This window comes from Protopterus annectens, chromosome 10.part0 (assembly GCF_019279795.1).
Source record: "Protopterus annectens isolate FY-2018-M chromosome 10.part0, PAN1.0, whole genome shotgun sequence".
Lineage (NCBI taxonomy): Eukaryota > Metazoa > Chordata > Ceratodontiformes > Protopteridae > Protopterus > Protopterus annectens.
Genome location: NC_056744.1, coordinates 1,218,903,388 through 1,218,923,504, shown reverse-complemented (window position 1 = coordinate 1,218,923,504; position 20,117 = coordinate 1,218,903,388). Strand labels below are relative to the sequence as shown.

At 40.9% G+C, this 20,117-nt stretch overlaps 1 protein-coding gene across 1 annotated transcript in view; it reads left to right on the top strand.

The window, feature by feature from the left end:
- Positions 1-20,117, top strand: part of ZYG11B (zyg-11 family member B, cell cycle regulator) — a gene marked incomplete in the record, with an annotated part of 797,045 nt that overhangs the window by 452,872 nt on the left and 324,056 nt on the right. Inside the window, 2 exon segments of the mRNA XM_044085958.1 lie at positions 9,317-9,478; positions 9,587-9,634. Of these exon segments, the coding sequence (XP_043941893.1) occupies positions 9,317-9,478; positions 9,587-9,634 (210 nt within the window).

Sequence of the window (20,117 nt, the reverse complement as noted above, 5' to 3'; positions counted from 1 at the left end):
CATGACAACATAAAAAATCAGTGTGCTTTTTCATTCTTGCATGTGGGAATGACTGACTGGGTTAAGTTCCATAGCTTGCTCGAGTAATAAGTTTTAAGAGAAAGCAAGTCAGTGAAAAGTAATATTGAATATTGTAAGGCTTTTTTCTAACAAATGTGTGTATTTATTAGCAGTTCTCCACCTGGGCCTCATGTCTCCACGGAGACAGTCTGGTAGACAGAAACCTGGCTACAATCTGATAAAATAAATTGGCTAGAAAAAAAGAGAAATTGGATAGGAAATAATGTTTTTGAGAGTATTCAGGTTTTTTCCCAACTGAAAGAGCTATAAAAATAAGACAAAAATCAGACAGCACTTAGTAGAAGTACAGGCTGCACCATGCATATTAACATGGATAACCTTTCTTTTAGGTTAACTCAAGTCTGAGTGTGGCTGTCAGTCTGGGACATTTGTTAGTATTAGGACAAAACTTCATCATTTGAAGATGTACACATAGTTTTGTGCGTTAGTATTAAGTTAATAGGTTTTATGGGGTATTGGGGGCGTGTATGTTTTTCAATAAAACAAAAAGTTTTGTAAGATGTGACATAAGCTCAAATGGACACAAGAAACAACTGTATAAAAGTTCAACTTGCCAAATATTGTATGCATGTAATGTAAAAGCTGGAACTTGACATATAACAAAAAAGCTGTTGTACATAAATGGTGGGAAGAATAACTTTTTAATACAATGATGTTTTCTCTGTTGTCTTTAAATGTCAGTGGACTTGCAGGTAAATCCAAAAAAGAAAGAGTAGTTAACTATTAAAAAATGTAGAGTGCAGCTAGCTATGCTATAGGAGACATACCTGGAAAGAAGTGAACATGTGAATTTGATAAAGGTTTTCAGGATGATTATTTGGCAGAATACCTGGGGCAAAGGAAAACAGGAGTACTTGTATTAATTGCAAGAGGAGTTCCAATAGTGATAGAAGATGATATTGATAGATTTGAAGTACTAAGGGGCTACTGTCAAGGAAGGAGGATTACATTGGCATGTGTTTATTTCTCCCAGAATGTTCTTAAGCTCCACTACAGCAGTTTTAGGTGGAATATAATCAGCTTTCAGCAAGGAATATTATTTATCGTTGGGTACTGGAATTTGATTTGCAGCAGTGAAGATGTGCCTGTGGGGCCCAGAATAGAAAGTATAACAAAGGATGGTAGACTTTTGAAGACATTTATGAAAATATTTGGCATGGAAGATGTGAAGTCAGTGCTAGGAGTTTAAAGTGAATTTACATATTATTCCACAAGATACAAAAACTGGGCTAGGCTAGATGGAATTTACATTTCATAGGAACATGTGCATTTAATTGAAGGTCTTGATACAAAACCAATAACGGTTTCAGATCATGCACCAATAATAACTAAAATAAAAATACAAGGTAATGAAATAAAAATGAGAGACTGGCCAGTCTGTTGAAAAGAGAGGACTATAAGGAATGAGTAGACCTAATTATTCAGGAGCTATTAGAGAGGATGAAAATCTCTTCTGAAAATATAGCTAGAGCATGGGATAAAATTAAAGTCGAGTTAAAAGTTGGATGGAAATGGAGATATAGTTAAGTAACAAGAATTAGAGGAAATCTCCCAGAACAGGAAGAGGAGCGACTGCAGAATGCTAAACAGAAAATAAGGGATTACCTTGATAATATGCATGAGTTTAGAAAGATTGCTGTTAACTTCTTTTTAATAGTAACTCTAGAGGACATAAGCTTTTAGCACAACATCTCAAGCAAGAGAAAGTAGAAAGGACTGTCGCTAAACTTAGGGAGCCTGTAACAAGGAAGATAAGACCCTGTAGTGGTATTAGAAATATTTTGGAAATTCTGTGATAGTCTGTATAAAGCAGAGAAATATCAAGAAAATGTACAAATGGAAATGTTTATTTAAGAGTTAAAGATGCCAAGGTTAGAGGTAGATGAAGCTCAATTACTAACAGTTTGGATATGAGGAGATGAGATAAAAATGATGATGTGTAACCAATTAGACACATCACAGTATAATAAAAAATAATGAAATAAATGCAGTCCTGGAATGGGAACACGGAATGTGTTACACAGCTAGTATGGCAGTCTCTGCTAGAATACAGCCGGGCAGCTGTCTGTAAGGCTCACGTTACAATATTACTGTCCATAGTTTACAGCTGCGCCTATGCTTTTCAGCCGTATTGCTCTATGGCAAAGTGCTGCCGCAGCCATTTGGTTTCGGCGATGTAGCTCACAGGGTAATGTCTTGCGAGCTGCATGCTGGAACCCGGAAAGTCCCTGGGAATAGATAGTATTCCTGTGGTAGTTTGGAGGCTAGGAGGGAAAGACTGATAAAAATCTGGAAGGCTTTGTTTAACAATATTTTAAGAGGAGGAGAAGTACCAACATCCTAGAAGAAAGTGTGGTAGTTGTAATACCTAAAGAGGGTAGTGATCCATCAGATCTAGCTTCATACAGGCCATTTCAATACTAAACCATGATTAGAAAGTGTTTGTAATGGCTATAAAATGGCAAAATTGATGCCAGAATTAATAGATATTGATCAGTGTGGTTTGTGGAAGGGATGCAAACATTTGACAACATTAACAGAACAATGATGATCCAAAGGGAAGCAGAATTTAAGAAAATACCACTGTTGGTGGTGTGTCTTAATGTGGCGAAAGCATTTCACAAAGTAATCTGGGACTTTATGAACAGGGCAGTGGAAGCATTTGCATTCCCTGATAAAATTATAAGGTTGATTAGGAGGATATATGAAGGATCAGAGGCAAAAATTAAAGTAAGTGGGGTCCTCTCTGATAATTTCTGCTTGAGCTGAAGAACCAGGCAAGGGTGTCCTCTTTCCGCTTTTTTGTTTGCATTATGTTAGAACCATTGGCAAAGAAAATAAAGGACTCAGAAATTCAAGGATACAGTTGGTATGGTAGTCAACAAAAGCTGGCTGTATTTGCAGATGATATTATTTTATACCTGACAAAACCCGAAAAGGACATTACAGTGTTGTAGAACATTTTGAGACAGTTTCGGTAAATTATGTACCCACACACAAATTGGTTCAGCAGTATCCATATTTAAAGGGACATGATAGAATGAAGTATTTAGGAGTATAGATTAAAATGATTCTGGTGTAGTCGCTAAGGATATGTTGGAAGAGACTAAACAAAAGATAATATAGAAACTGAAAAATTAGAAGCTTTGTTATATGGATATGGAAAGTAAGATACAAGCAGTTAAAATGCTTTTAGTCTTATGGTACAGGTCAGGGATATTTTTATCAACCAATGGAAAATTTGTGGATAGCAATTAATAAAGAGCTGAAGGATTTTATCTTGGAGGGTAAGACAGCAAGAGTCAAGTGGGATAAGCTGATTCTTCTGATTGAACAAGGCCGTTTGGAATTACTCGATTTGAATGGGTGTTTCAGAGCTAGACAGTTAAGACTCCTATACATAGCACAAGCAGACACCTATAATTAAAAGTGGGAAGGGATGATGATGAAACAGGGGAGAAGCTCAAGAAGCAAGGAGAGACTGGGATTTTGGAAGCAGATCTTTAAGGAAAATAGTAATAATCGTACAGGCTATTATATTCATAAAGTAGCAGAAAGTATTCTAAGAACTAAGCCAACACTGGAATGGAGAAAGGAGATTCTGCCGATAAGGATGACTGCAGTTAGGGGGTTCAGACAATAGGCAAGAGGTGCTGGAATTTATTGGAGAAAACTGGCAAAGAAACCAAGGTATTGGGAGCAAATAACTGGAGAGGAAAAGGTAATAGAATGGAAAGACACCAAGAATTTATTTGGACTGCGGGTTAGCGATTAACTTCCCTATCAAGGATTGATTTCAGAGTATAGGCAAAAAGAGAGGAAGTAGGGGAAGCCCTAAATGAAAGACCAGGAGTGGTAGAGTTTTTAGTAGAATCTAGAAAAGAAGCTGCCATTAAAAAAGACATAATTAGTAGAGCATATAAAATATTGCATGATAACTATAAGAATCAAAATCACAAATAATTTTACTAGAATGGCAGCAAGTATGAGACTGTAATATAAACTGTAAGCACTTTTGTTTCATCTTTATTATTAGAACTTCATCAGAAATGTTGGTTGAAACTCTCACAGCAAATTTAAAATCCAGGTCATACAAAGTTTTACCTGGGTTTTAAATTTACTATGCGAGCTTCAACAACATTTGTGATGAAGTTCTAATAGAGCAAAAGCACTTAAAATTTATATTATAGTCTCTTATTTGCTGCCATTCTAGAAGAATTGTTTTGTGGTTTTAATCAGTTTGAGTTTCTACATTGCAACTATAAGAATCAATCAGAGGAGGTTAGAAAGGATTGGGAAGAGAGATTGGATAAAGCAATTCACAAACATTGAGGGTACATCTGTATGTCTTCCAAATATGCAACAAAATCTAGAAGATTTAAGGTTTTTGCTTGAAAATGTTTACATAGATATATTTATTCCCCATGTAGAGTCCAGAGAATTTTTCCTCATCTAGACAGCAGATGTTGGAGGTGTGATGGGGAAGAAAGAGGTAATTGGGAACATGTTTTCTGGAGTGTAATCGGTTGGCAGACTTTGCAGATTCCCTTTTTCTGGAATTTAATGAGTTGGCAGACTTTAAAGATTCCCTGCAGACTACTCTGTCTGAGATACTGGGTGAGCAAATTGGTATAACTAGGGAAAGGATTTTTATGAGCTATGATACAGAATCGGAATTGCCTAGACATAGTAAGGCCTTTCTGAGTCTAATTATGGTGGCTGCCAAAAAAGCAGTTAGTAGAAAACAGAAATCAAAGCGTAAACCAATTGTACTAGAAGTAGTGAATTTTAGTAACTGAGATAAAACAACTGGAATTGGGGTCTTTAAAAAAGGGTAGGAGCAAATTACATATGAAAAAATGGGAATTGTGGGAACAATACATACAGGGAAGGAATGAGGTTATAAGAAGGCTTGGACTTTAATGAGCTATGTAATGTTTGACTGACTGGGTAGATTGTAAGTGATCCATAATGTTTGCAGCTAGGATTGTGTCAATATGGTTTATGATGTAAAATGTTTGTAGCTGGGGTTATATAAATATGGTTTGTTTTTGTTTATGTAAATATAGGCTTGCCTATGTCATAAATGATAATTTAATAAAGATGTTGCTAGTTTAAAAAAAAAGAAACTTGTAGAGAGCTGAGTTAGATATGTCTGTTCTCATCTTTTATATGAAAGTTTCAAAATTCACTTGCTTGCACTGCTTCCAGCCCACTGATTTGTGGTAACAATGGATCTTAAAGATGCTTACCATCACATACCCATTGTTAACAGTTTCAGGAATTGTCTAAAATTTGCTGCATCTGAATCACACTTTTAGTACTCTTCATTACCTTTTGGGCTTTCCACTGCAGCTTGAGTGCTCACAAAGGGTCTAGCCCCAGTGATGGCTCACTACAGATTGCAGGTTATCCACATTTTTGATTATTTCTGCAGAGTCTTCTCCCAGATGTTTGGAGTCTTGTCACGTCTGGAATTTCACTTGAATCATCAAAAGTCTTTTCTCCCACCCCCCTCACAAAATTGATTTTTTGGGGTATCTAATAGATAAGCTCAAGCAAAAGGCCTCCCTTTCAAAAGAAATCTAATTACTTATCAGCAGATCTTTCTAATTTTTTTTCTCAACAGCTTCAGGCCCCTGCAAGAGAATTTGTCAGTATTTTAGGCCTCGTGGCATCCACGATCTTCATGATGCCACTTGCAGGTTTACACATGAGAAAAATCTAGTGTTACTTAAAAAAAATTTTGGATCCGATCATCTACACCCCACAGATGTTCAGAATCCCATGCTGGAGTTTGTAAGGTGAGAATTGCAGTGGTGGAGGGATTAAATGGTTGTCAATCCAGAACCCCCTTTTTCTCTACCAACTCCAGTTTAATCTGTCCAGACAGATGCTTCAGATTATGCTTGGGATGCATTTTCCATGAGAGTTACAAGCACAAGGTCTGCAGGACTCTTCAGAGAGCCCAAGTACATAAATATCAAGAAAGTGCTAGAAGTGATTTATGCTTTGAAATCAATACACCAACTGTGGTCTCCAGGTACTTTACAGGTGGTTATAGACAACACCACAGTGATGATGCATCTCAACAAAGAAGGGGGGTACAAGGCAATACCCTCTTTGCCGGTTGGCACTGGTGGCTTGGGAGTTGGCTCCTCAGCACTTTTTGACTCTTTAGGGCTCCTCAGCGCAAAACATTGTGGCAGGCATACTCAGTAGACCCTGGACTGACCCTCATGAGTGGAAACTCAATACAGGCTTATTGCAGGACTTGATCCAGATGCAGGGGACACCTCAATTAGATCTGTTCACCTCCTTACAAAACAGACAACTAGAAAAATTTTGTTTGAGTCATCTTTGCAGCCAAGCATGGAGAACAGAAGCTCTGTCATTCTCTTGGTCGGGAATGCTGCTATATGCTTTTACACCCTTTCCAATGACTTCCAAGGTACTTCTAAAAGATTCAGAAAGTATTACCCAAAATCATTGTGGTTGACTTCCTTTTGGCCCAGGTAAAACTTGTCCTTTCTTCTCTATAATTTGCCAGGGACAGTTACCACAAGCTTCCTCATTTGCCAAGGACAGTTACCACAAGCTTCCTCATAGACTGGATCTACTCATACAACACAATGGGAGTTTGATGTACCGCAACAACACTCAGCTACAGCTGACAACTGGATGATTTAGTTTTAGTTTTAATACATTTTAGGCACTTTTTTCACAAGGACGTGCAGACACACACACACACACACACACACACACACACACACACTAAAGGAGGCAAGAAAATGTGCTACTAGAAAATCTTATGGTGGTAAATGGAAGAGATTTTCTAGTTGGTGGCTTGCCAATAACGGGGTCCCAAAAGGGAAGTAACACCCCTGGTGCTTAAATGTTGGTGTGAGCTACTTAAATGGCTTGTCAGATGCTTCCATCAAGATGCATCTTGCAGCCATCTCAACTTGTCTGCCTATGGATCGCCCTCTTTCTTTTGTCTATGTTCAGTTGCTGATAGGAGTGTTGCACATGAGACCTTCTAGCAAGATTAGAATCTCAGTTGTGTTCCAGAAAGACTGACCTTAACTCACTTTGAACCAGCCTTTCAGGCCGACTTGAAGTTTATTACTTGGAAAACTATTTTACTTGTTGCTCTGACATCTGAAAGGTTAGTATATGAGTTGAACACTCTCATGGTAGGTGAATCCTATCCACAGGGATATGGTCACATTATGCAATAATTCTTCATTTCTGAGTTTACCTTGAATGAAGCAGTCAGTCTTCCAGTTTTCTTCCTAGAGCCAAAAAAAGAAAGAATGGAGTTTACATATATTAGATGTGCACAGCTCAGCTACTACCTAGACAGAACCTTTAAAAAGGCTGAGCAGTGTTTTTTACTGTTCCCACTGTGGTATAATTATTCTAGGCAAAGTTAAGGCATTCTGCCAGGGCCTTGTCCACTCTTCTAGAGTCTACCCCTTTCAAGTATGCCAAGAAGTTTCCAGAGACAGCAACTTGGTCTTCTATTCATACCCTCACAAAGCACTACAAACTGGATTCCTTTTCTAGGTCCAGGACAGGCTTTGCTAGGACCAATAATCAGGGACTGCTGGACCATTATCCGCCCTCCTAGGTAGGGTAACCTTTGGGAATCTACCCATAGGCTACTAAAGCAATGAGAATGAAGACCATAGAGCAGTTATGTACATCCTAATTATGCATAACACAGATGTTCGAATTTCTTCACTGCTGCAGTAGCAGCACCCACCCACCATTCCCCATTATAGATGGCTGAGGTGGGACACAACATACTTGGTTATGATTATTGTTGTGTGGATGACTTTTATGATGATTATTGATTGAGGATTGTTGGTTGTTAGCTCAGGATGAACCTTCCTTTCTCAGGTCAGTAAAATCATGAAGATTTACTTCACTTTGATTGCTAATATACTTCCCTCCAAAAGTGGTGCAGCCTGTCAACAGCCAGAGTTAGTGAGAGGGAGTGGAGTTAGGACTTAAGGCACACTGGCCGCATGGTGTGTCCTTAGCAGGAGACTAACCCATAGGCTACTACAACAGTGAAGAAATTCAATTATCTACTGTTATGGGCAAATTGGGCTCACACAATTGTACTTTTGTTATAAAAGTGCTGTTTTGCAGCAGATCCAGAAAGTGTACCATTTGTTTCTTGTAGTAGCAGTACTAGTGGAATAGAGAAATTGATAGTTTCTGTAGACAGGACGGGAGTGCACGTACTCAAATGTGCATGCCGTGCTGTTGGTGCTGATTCAAGGGTTGCAGTGTCTGAAACTGTCTATGGAAGACTTGTGTAGCCTAAACCCAAATTGTATAGTTTTTGACTAGGAGAAATTATTGAATGCTGCTGTAACACAGTGAGTAGATGACATCATTGTTAATGTTGAACAGAAATGCAAAAGTAGATCTTCTTTTAAAAATCTGTATATACCCCACCCTCTCAGTATCAGAAGATTTTTGGTGTATATAAGAAGCCATTTTATATGAAGGCACTTTCTTCCCAAAGCTTCCAGCAACAAACGTAGCTCAAAGAGAAACACTCAAATACACTCACTCACATACATAAGGATTTGTATTTATTTGTGTGTGTACATGTATTTGTATATAAATACACGTGTGTGTGTGTGTGTGTGTGTGTGTGTGTATGTATATATATATATATATATATATATATATATATATATATATAATGTGTGTGTGTGTATGTATGAAATGTGTGTGCGAGTCTTATTATATCTTTTTTTTTTTTTTTTTGGAGGGATATGACCACTGTCTTCAAGAAGCTGTTTAGTGAGGCATGATGCAACGAACTTGGTTTATTGACCCCGATCCCACAAAACCGCAGGGTGTCATGAGAATATGAGGGTTTTGAACTTGCCCTTTTGCAAGACCCATGTTATAGCCCATCCCCAAGTTTCAGTGTATCAGGAGATAAATCTGGTTTATAGAACCATGGTTTATTGAACTGTGGCTTGATAAAGTTATGTAAAGCCATATATTTTGTATGAATGTCGTTTTATGAAACAGTAAAGCATTCATCATCCTCTTACCCTTGTAAGTACATAACAACCTTGTATGTAAATCTTATATGCATAATTGAACGTAAATATCAGTGACTTTATTGATTCTGCAGTTGAATCTGATTAGCATACCAGTACTGCTGATTAACTTTTCTGTTGATGAATTCTCTATTCTTTAGCAACTTCTTCATATAGTCAAACAAAAGACTGATGATAGCGTTGTGGATACTACATTAAAATTCACTCTGAGTGCACTCTGGAATCTCACAGATGAATCTCCCACCACTTGTAAGCATTTTATTGAAAACCAAGGCTTGGAGCTCTTCATGAAAGTTTTAGAGGTGAGTTTTTGTGAGAACCTGGTGAGTGTGATGGAAACAGTAGCAGTGCAATTGTGTAAATATTTTATTTAAAATAAATATGACAAGTTGTATTTTTATATTTGGCAGTCTTTTCCACTGGAGTCATCTGTTCAGCAGAAGGTCCTTGGCTTGCTGGTAAGAATATTTATTTCAGTGTCTCGTAATTTGTATACTTAATGCTGAAATTAATTTCCTTGGTATCCATTCCATAGTGTCCATTCCTTTAGTTTTCCATTCCCTACTCTTTTTTTTTCCTGTTTCATCACTTTATTTTCATTGTTTAGCCCTGTATGAAACAAAATAGTAGTATAGTAAAAGTGTTGTCTTTTTTTAATTCTAGATCAAAATTAAGTCCTGGAGGAAATCCATCATCTCTACTCCCCTCCCTGTTCTAGGAGCAGTTAGACTGCAAATGTATGCCAACATTCATAATATTGACCAACAGAGTCTGGAATCTTGATTTCAACTTTCTCTGCACCTTGGATGTTCTTCATCTCACATTGCTGCAGTCCTTACACTTGGGTAGTCCGCTGTCCTCGGTCGGCCCGAATATCAAAGTATAAGGCTGACGTCGGTCAAGGCGCATTTGACTGACATCAGGACGTCAGGGTACAAATGCGCATGACCGACGTCATATCCTCAGTCTTTTTTGCCGCATGGTCCGATGCAGAAGCAGCATTGCAAGTGCCGGTTGGCGTTCTGAAATTTTTCGATTTCGGAGTTTCAGACCGAGTCAAAGTTGGCTAAGTACACCGTTAGAATATTTTAGTTTTTTCTTGCCTCAGTGGTTTACCGGATGTCAGAAAAAGTGAATAATTGTATTTCTTGTGGGAAACAGATACCGCATAGAGACTATCATACTTTGTGTATTCCTTGTTTAGGGCCTGAGCACGACGTTGTTGGGTGTCGCTCTTGTGCTAGATTCAATAAGCGCACTATAAAGAGAAGGTTGGATTGTGCCAGGTTAGTCTTTGGGAAGCGGTGCAATTATAAAATGCCGTCGGATGCTCCGCCCGCTTCTTCGAAGAAGCGCAAGGACAAAGCAGTTAAGCCTAGGCTAGAAGAACCGTCTGTACCGGACGCCGGTTCTTTAGAGGTGTCGGTGGAGCCGGTGGTTCCACCGGAGGTTTCTTTGGGATCCCAGGGAGAGACTTTGTTATTGCAGGATGTGGCCTCTCAGGAGGCAGGTCAGGCTGAAGGGGCTTCTCAGGTTACTATACTCCGCTCCCTTCCTAGGGTGGTTAGGCCCTCTCCTTCTGTTTCCAAGGCTTCTCCCAGAGGCAGGCCAGGTTTAGCTTCAGTTGGTGTCACCCCTAGTTCTTCAGGAACTGTGCCCAAGAAGCATATGCTTAAAATGGCAGAAGATTTGATTACTTTGATTAGGGTTCTTTGCCCCTCCTGATAAGAGACCTAGGGTGGAGCCTGAGCTAGGAGTTTTGAGCAGGCTTCAGATGTTTCAGAGTCTTCGGCTGAAGACTTGCAGGAGTATTCTCCTTATTCTGATTCTGATGTGGATGATTCTACTCCTTCTGCTTCTCCTCCTGAGGATTTTTCTTTTTCAGAAACTCTTCATTCCATGAGGGAGCATTTTAAGTGGGAAGGTCAGGACTTCTCTGATTCCAGGAAAAGGCTTAGGGAATTTTGTTTTACCCCAGCATAGGCCTTTGGCTATACCTCCTGTTTTGGATGTGGTGGAAGATGTTTTACAGAGGCTTCTCTTAATCCTGATTCTTTGCCTCCTGCTCCTGTTAAACCGGATAGGTATTACAGGGTGCCTGAAGCTCATAAGTATCTTTTAAGAGTCCTAGGGCAGACCCAGAAACTGTTAGTCAGGGGCCTAAAGGTGTTAAGGCTTCTGTTGTCAAGAATCCGGTTCCTACAGACAAAGAGGCCAGGGCTTTGGATAGATGGGGAAAGAAAGTTTATACTTCTTCCACTCTAGCTATGAGGGCTTTGAATTGCCAGTTTCACATGTTGAAATACCAAAACTATCTCCTTTCACAATTGAAGTCTAAGGTTGATGCTCTGGCGGAAGGTATTGATTGTAAAGAGTTACAAGATTTAGTACATGTTTCTGAACAGGTGGGTAAGCATTCTTTGCAATGTGGTTTTGATGCTGTACAGGCCTCGCCTAGGGTGGCTGCCACTGGGTCAGTTCTTCGAGGCACGCCTGGCTGAGGGATCAGAATTTATCTGACCATGTTAAAACAAGGATTTTAGATGCTCCTTTACAATCTGATGTGTTGTTTGGTTCTCCTGTTGAGGCAGTTTTAAAGAAAATGGAAGACAAGGCTAAGTCTATGCAGACTGTTAAAGATTTTTTGCAGGTTCAGCCTCCAAAGTTTAGTAGAAATTGGCCTACTAAGGGGTGGACGTATCCTTCTTATGATTCCCAGTCTAGGGGTAGATCTAGACGTGGTAGGGGCAGAGCTCAGGGCTCTTTCAGGCCTAGAACAGGGAGTTCTCCTGCACAGTCTTCGGGTGAGGGCAGGGGTCAGTCCTTTCGTAAACAGACCCAATGACCTACCTTTTCAGCTGCCAGAGCCTTCTCGTCTGGCAGCACCTTTGGGAGGAAGGTTGGCACTTTTCAAAGAAAATTGGAGTTTAATTACCCAAGACAGATGGGTATTGGATATCATACACCACGGTTACAGGTTTTATTTCCATACCTTGCCTCCTTTCAAAGGCATGCCAGACGTTCCTCCTCAACAAAGGATAGAGGCTCACAAGCAAATTTCTCTGTTACTCCAAATAGGGGCCATTCAGCCGGTCCCTATGCCAGAAGTGGGCCTAGGATTTTATTCTCGCCTGTTCCTAGTACCAAAGAAAGGGAACACGTGGAGACCAATTTTGGACTTATCTATCCTCAACACTTATCTGGACATTCCCAAGTTCAAAATGTTGACGTTACAGCAGCTTTTACCTCTGCTGGGCAAAGATCATTGGATGGTAACTCTGGATCTCAAGGAGGCTTATCTTCATGTTCCTATCAGACTGAGTTGCAGGAAGTATCTGCGTTTTCGAGCTGGGACTTCTCATTATCAGTTCTCTGCATTGCCCTTTGGCTTATCTACTGCCCAGAGTGTTCACGAAAGTTCTGGCTCCAGTGATAGCTTTCCTCAGGTTAAAAGGAATACAGATCTATCCTTATTTGGACGATTGCCTGATTCTGGCTCAAGGAAGGGACGAGCTTCTTCATCATTTGGATTATGTGATAGCAGTGCTAAGATGCCTGGGGTATTCTGTGAACGAAATAAAGTCCAGTCTAGTACCCTCTCAGGACATGTGCTTTCTGGGTGTGAGACTGAATACAGCATCCCTGATGGCCTTTTTGACCCCGGACAAACAAAAGACTCTTTCCCTTTACTTTCATCAGTTGTCTCATCAGTCCAGGCTGACTGCAAGGACAGTCCTTCAAGCCTTGGGGTTCATGGCATCTTGTATTCTGGTGCTTCCCAATGCCAAACTGCATATGAGGAAGCTACAATGGTATCTCAAAAATGTATGGACACAGCACTGCCAGGATTTGGACACTGTCATTCAAATAATACCTTGCATTCAAAAGGAATTGTTGTGGTGGGCTCAGGAATGTCACCTAAACAAGGGACTCTCTGTGACGCGGCCAGAGGCGAGTCAGATTCTAACGACAGATGCCTCAGACAAAGCTTGGGGAGCTCATCTGAATGGAAAGTGGATACAAGACAAGTGGCCTGCCAGACTACAACATCTACATATCAACTTGAAAGAGATGTTAGCAGTCCAGTTTGCATTAATAGCTTTCAAGGATTTACTTCTTCCAGGGCAGGTGTTGATTCTAACACAACTGTCATGTGGTACATCAACAAGCAAGGCGGAACACATTCTTATCCTCTATGCAGGCAAGCAATGATTTTGTGGGAGACTGCTCTCAGTTTACAGCTACATCTTCAGGCAAGGTTTCTGCCGGGAGCACAGAACTCCTTAGCAGATGTGTTGAGCAGACAAATTATGGATCCCCACGAGTGGAAATTGGATCCTCATGTATTTCAGAAATTGACAGTGTCCTGGGGAACTCCAGACATAGATCTGTTCGCTTCTCCACTAAACCACCAGCTGCCAAAGTTTTGCACAAAAAGGTTTCATCCCACAGCTTGGAAAGTGGATGCTCTTTCTTTCAATTGGAGCAATCTTCATGTGTATGCCTTTCCGCCTCTGCCTCTCCTCCCAAAGGTACTACTAAAGGCCAGACAAGACAAGCCACGGATGATTTTGATAGCTCCAGATTGGCCTCGACAGCATTGGTACCCATTACTGAGAAGCCTGGTACGGAAGCCTCCATGACCTTTGCCTTGATTCCACACCTGTTGTCTCAGGAGGACAGTCATTTGCTCAATGTCAAGCTTCACTCTCTGCACCTAACAGCCTGGCATATTCTGTTTTGAACCATAGTGGGCCTCCACTTCCACAGCAAGTTTTGAATGTTATTTTGGAAGCTAGAAGGCCTAGTACAAGGAAAGTGTACGCAGATAAATGGAAGAGATTTTTATTTTGGAGTGCAGCAAAGGATTTTGATGTTTCTGAGCCTAATTTAAGTGTGGCTCTTCAATATCTTACTGAGTTACTGGACAAAGGTTTGTCCTTCTCTTCTATTAAGGTTCATGCTGCAGCAATTTCGGCTCACTATGATTGTGACCCACCATTGTTTTCTCATCCTTTGTTCAAGCAATTTCTTAGAGGGCAAAGAATATAAGACCCCCACGAAGAGCTCCTACTCCTGCTTGGGATCTCAATTTTGTGTTGGAGAAACTCACTCTACAACCTTTTGAGCCTGCAGCTACTGCTGAGTTAAAGTCTTTATCATGGAAGACTGCTTTGTTGTTGGCTATTACCTCTGCAAGAAGGGTTTCTGAGTTGCAGGCCCTTATGGCGGTTGAGCCTTTCTTAATTTTCCATAAGGATAGGGTATCTTTACGTACTAATCCTTCCTTTATGCCTAAAGTGGTTTCTAGTGTGGCTTTAAACCAAACTATTCATTTGCCTACCTTTTATGCAAATCCCAAAAATAAAGGGGAAAAGATTTTGCACACTTTAGATGTACACAGGCAGTTGCGATATTATTTGGACAGAACTAAAGGGTTCAGGCAGTCTCAGCAGTTATTTGTTTCTTTTGCTTTGAGTTCTCAGGGCAAGCCTGTGTCAAAACAAACTATTTCTAAGTGGATTGGGTTTTGCATTGCTTTCTGTTATTCCCATCATGGCAAGGAGATTCCAGCTGGGATTAGGCCTCATTCCACTAGGGCTACTGCCACTGACAGCTTTTGAGGGGTGGCAACTAAGGATATTTTGGAGGCAGCTACTTGGAGTTCAGTGCATACTTTCTCTAGGCATTATCACCTACCACTTTACTCTAAATCCAGGGCTGGTTTTGCCACTGCTGTTTTGCAGGGCATTTTGGTAGCTCCTGCTTCCTTATAGTTTGGCCATCCTCCCTTACCTCTGCTTTGGGATTCTACCCAAGTGTAAGGACTGCAGCAATGTGAGATGAAGAACATAGTACAGTTTTGTATCTACCATAAATGTAGATGTTCGAAGATCCACATTGCTGCAGTCCAATTTACCCTCCCTCCTTCCCTCTGTAGTTAGAGGCGGTTGTGTGGGTTGGGTTGTCAATAGGTGTATATTGTATATATTGTACATATTTTTAGTGCTAGGATGGTTGGTTGTTTGTTTGCTGTCTTTTGGTTTTGACCTTTATTTTTAGGGTCTTCTGACATCTGGGGCAAGAAAAGACTGAGGATATGACGTCGGTCATGCGCATTTGTACCCTGACGTCCTGATGTCAGTCAAATGCGCCTTGACCGACGTCAGCCTTATACTTTGATATTCGGGCCGACCGAGGACAGCGGACTACCCAAGTGTAAGGACTGCAGCAATGTGGATCTTCGAACATCTACATTTATGGTAGGTACAAAACTGTACTTTTCTTCAGGACCAAGTAGCTGATAAAGTGTTATTTCTGTGTGACTTAGACAACTAATTTTGCTAGATATAACCCATTTACTAGTGCGGAATAGTGTGTGAATGACATTCTACTTGTATGACGCGTTGACCGAAGATGAATATCCATGCATAGTCTGGCTGTTGATTTTACATTTTTCTGTATCAGCTTGTCAGCAATGTTTTCTTGACTTTTGTCTAGTCACTTAAGTTGTGTAGGTGTGTGTAGGCCCACATGCACACTGTCTCTGCATGTGGCTCAGGCCCGTCGTTAGCAGTGTGTGACTGTGTGATTCTCCAGCAGTAATATTTATAATGTTGCTCTGTAGTTAAAGTTAGTACTACAGGCATTCAGTATACTTAGTTAACAGTGTAACATTTAGTCTTAGAATAGTATGCATTTTATTAACATCACCTTGTGCTTATGGTGAGTATGATTTATCAGGATGACGTCCAATGAGTCTTTCCTTTACCAAGAAAAATTTGCAGATGAGTATCTGAAGTGAAATATATTTTAACTAGATATAAACTCCTTTCAACAGATTGGAGGAGGCTATATTTTGTTGAGTAGTATAGGTAGGTCTCATGACTGGGGGTGATAAGGGATGTTCTTCCCTTACTCACAAGTCAGCAGTTCAGAATTTCAGCAGATTGTAATCTTCAAAAGAGGAATTTGCCAGGGTGTTTTTCAGTGGCTCAATAGCTAATTAATGTGTGTCATATTTAATTGTTGAAAATACAAATTTCACAGCAGTATAATTTGTTCAGATGTATTCAGTCTTTCTCTGTAAGATTTAAGACCAGGAGGTGTAGGATATCTTGGCATTTAAAACTTTCCCAAACCTCATAACTCTTCCCCTTTTCCCATAGTTCTTGCAATGAATTACACCTTTAAGTCTCCTTTTTGCCGCATGCAAGGTTTTTTTTGCATCTGGTGGTTCTCCTGGGCTTTCATTTATTTTAGAAGATGTTTTATTGTTGCTGTTTGGAACATATTGCTGGAGTTGTGTATTTTTTAGTATCATTATCCTCTGTTACTTCTAGCTTCTTAATTTGTGATTTTTATGGTTAGCAATTCTGTGTTTTGATAATTGACTATTCTCCTGACATTTTCTTGCCTTAGGACCTTATGCCTCTGTGACTAGAGCTTTTTCCTCTCATTATGCTCTTATTAATTTTTGGATTCTTAAGAGGTATTGCCATGATAGCTCAGACTCATTCTCCAGAAGTCTGAATTTAGTTTTTTTTTTTAATCTATCCATACCTCTCAAATGTTCAGATTTTTGCAGAATATCTTAGATTTTTGCCTCATATTTTTGGTCTGTGCTTCATAAAATTTGTTTGCTGATAAATCAGTAAGGGTTGGATTCACTAATTATTGACAGACATTTGAGTTTCAGACTTCATTCCCTTCAGAAAATGCATGGTAACATAAAACCTGTTAATGTCCTTCATGGATGCATCTGCAGTCATAACAAATGGGTTGTCCTGTCGTCAGGCAGCCCTTCGGTCGGCCGGATTCCAAAGTCTGGGTCCGGCTTCGGCTGATGTCGCACTTCACCCAACGTCATCTCTGCTGGTCTTCGGGTATAAAGGCATCAGCCGACGCCATTTTCCTCAGTCTTTCTTGCGCGTGGCCAAGCAGAAGCTGTTCGCAAGTGCCGGTCGGTCAGATCCAGAGATTACTACTACCGAATATTACCGAAGACTTCTAAAAGCTAAGTACCCCGTTGGGGACTCTTTCTTGCCTCAGCCGATGTCAGAAAAAGTCAATAACTGTTTAACTTGTGGGAAACAAATACCTCATAAAGATTTCCACTCTTACTGTCTGCCTTGCTTAGGCCCAGACCACGACGTAGCAGCCTGTTCGGCCTGTGCTTCCTTCAACCGACGAACGCTTAGGCGTCGGTCGGAGTTTGCTGAACAGTTTTTCGGCTCAGATTTTGCTTACATTATGTCGTCGGATCCTCCGATTACCCAAATTGTTAAAAAACACAAAGAAAAAGACCGACACTCGCGGTCCGCGGTTTCGGCCGAAACCACGGTTAAGCAAGCCGCGAGTGTCTCGGTTTCGGCGGAACCGAGGAAACCGGTCAATCTTCAGCCGAATCCATGACTACTACTGAGGCTCCTGCTACCTTAGTTGAATCGGCCTCAGAAATTTTGCCTACAACTGTGGTTCCTAGTGATTTATCAGACACCATCCCTTTGGATGTCTCTACCCCAGCACGTGGCGCTGCTAGGCCTCCTGCAGCCATGTCTATTAAGGCCTTTGCCAGGGCTAAAGCAGCCAAATCTGTTAAATCAGTGCCTGTTAAGCCCTCCTCACACAGGCCCACTTCAAGTTCACAAATGCTTACTCTGGCAGAAGATTTAATATCCTTAATTAGGGGATCCCAATCTCACCCAGACAGGGCCTCTCAGGCCCCAGAAAAGAGACCTAGAGCAGAGCCCCCCGAGCCAGTGTCCTCTGATGATTCTGCGGATGACTCAGACATTACAGACCAGCCAGAGGCTCCTTTTTCTACTTATGAAGATTTCGATGCTGAAGAATCCATTCCAGCTGCCTCTCCACCAGAGGAATTTTCCTTTGGGGAAACCTTACATGCCATGAGAGAACAATTCCAATGGCAGGGACAAGATTTCTCATATTCAAGAAAAAGGCTTAGGACTTTTCTGCACTTACCACAACATAGGCCCTTAGCTATACCTCCTGTATTGCCTGTTGTGGATGATGCATTTAATGATGTTTGCACTGCTCCTGATTCTTTACCTCCAGCCCCTGCCAAACCAGATAGATTTTACAGGGTGCCAGACACTCATCACCACCTATACAAGGCCCCACTTGCAGATCCCGAAACTATATCCCAGGGGCCTAAGGCAGTAGCCTCGACCACAGCAAAAACCCTATTCCTTCTGAAAGGGAATCCAGGTCCTTAGAGATGGGGAAAAAGTTTACACCTCTGCTACTCTCTCAGCTAGAGCTTTAAACTGTCAGTTTCATATGATCCAATACCAAGAGTTTATGCTTGATCAGTTAACTAAAAACTGTCCTCTGATGAATCCTTAGATAAGAAATATGTATTAGAAATGGTGAATAACATCCAACAGGTTAGTAACCATTCCTTAAAATGTGGCTATGATGCACTGGAGGCTTCATTTAGATCAGCCATGACTGGCACAGTGATAAGAAGGCATGCATGGTTGAAAGAACAGGTCTTACCGGATCATGTTAAAGCAAAGCTGTTAGATGCTCCTATGGATAAGGCCAGTCTATTTGGTACACCTGCCCAGCAAATAATGAAGAAAATGGAAGAAAAGGCAAAATCTGTACAAACAGTTAAAGATTTCTTACAGGTTCAGCCCCCAAGGTTTAGCAGGAACTGGCCTGCCAAAAATTGGTCCTTTCCAGACTCCACAAAATCCCAAAGGGGCAGGAATAGACACTCTAGAGGCAGAAATCAATCCAGAGGAGGTGCCTACAGAGGACGACAGTGGCAAGGCAATAACCGAGGCACAGACACAGCCACTGCCACTGCAACAGGACAATCACAGTGACTTGGCTCTGACACCGCCTACCAGGGAGCAAATAGTAGCACCTTTAGGCGGAAAGTTAGCCTTATTTTTGAAAAATTGGCACTATATCACAAAAGACAAGTGGATTTTGCAAACCATAGACCAAGGCTACCGGTTCCACTTCCACACCTTACCAGTAAAAAGAGGAATGCCAAACCTACCTCCAAATCAAAAAATAGAAGCTCTACAGCAGATAGCGAAATTAACAAAGATGAGAGCTGTGGAAAGGGTACCAATAACAGAACAGGGCAAAGGATTCTACTCCAGACTCTTCCTAGTACCAAGAAAAGAGAAAAGTTGGAGACCTATTCTCGACCTGTCCATCTTAAACACATACATCATTGTCCCAAAATTCAAAATGCTGACCCTACAGCAACTTCTTCCCATGCTGGGCAAGGAGTGTTGGCTGGTAACTCTAGATCTCAAGGAGGCATACCTGCACGTCCCCATTCGACCAAATTGCAGAAGATACCTCAGATTTCTTGCAGGATCAGAGCATTATCAATTCTCAGCATTGCCCTTTGGCTTATCTACTGCGCCCAGAGTATTCACAAAATGCCTGGCATCAGTAATCGCTCACTGCAGACTACAGGGAATCCAAATTTATCCATACCTGGACGACTGCCTGTTACAAGCGGACAACAAAAGCAAGCTGACAACAGATTTACAAAGGGTCATTTACTTGCTACAAGCCCTGGGATACACAGTCAATTTACAAAAGTCAAGGCTGATACCATCCCAAACAAGAACATTCTTGGGCTGAATTGGACACAGTAAAACAAATGGCATTCCTAACTGCAGAAAACAAAAAGAACTCCTCTTTACTTCTTGGCATTAACAAAGCAGAACAAACTAACAGCAAGAAAAGTTCTGCAGGCCTTGGGCTTCATGGCATCATGCATAATCTTGGTCCCACATGCCAGACTGCATATGAGAAAGCTACAGTGGTACCTAAAGAATTTATGGTCTCAGCACAGGCACAGCTTAGAAACAGAAATCCCACTAATCCCATGCCTAAAACAGGAGTTCCTATGGTGGGCTCAAGCATGCCAGTCAAACTCAGGCT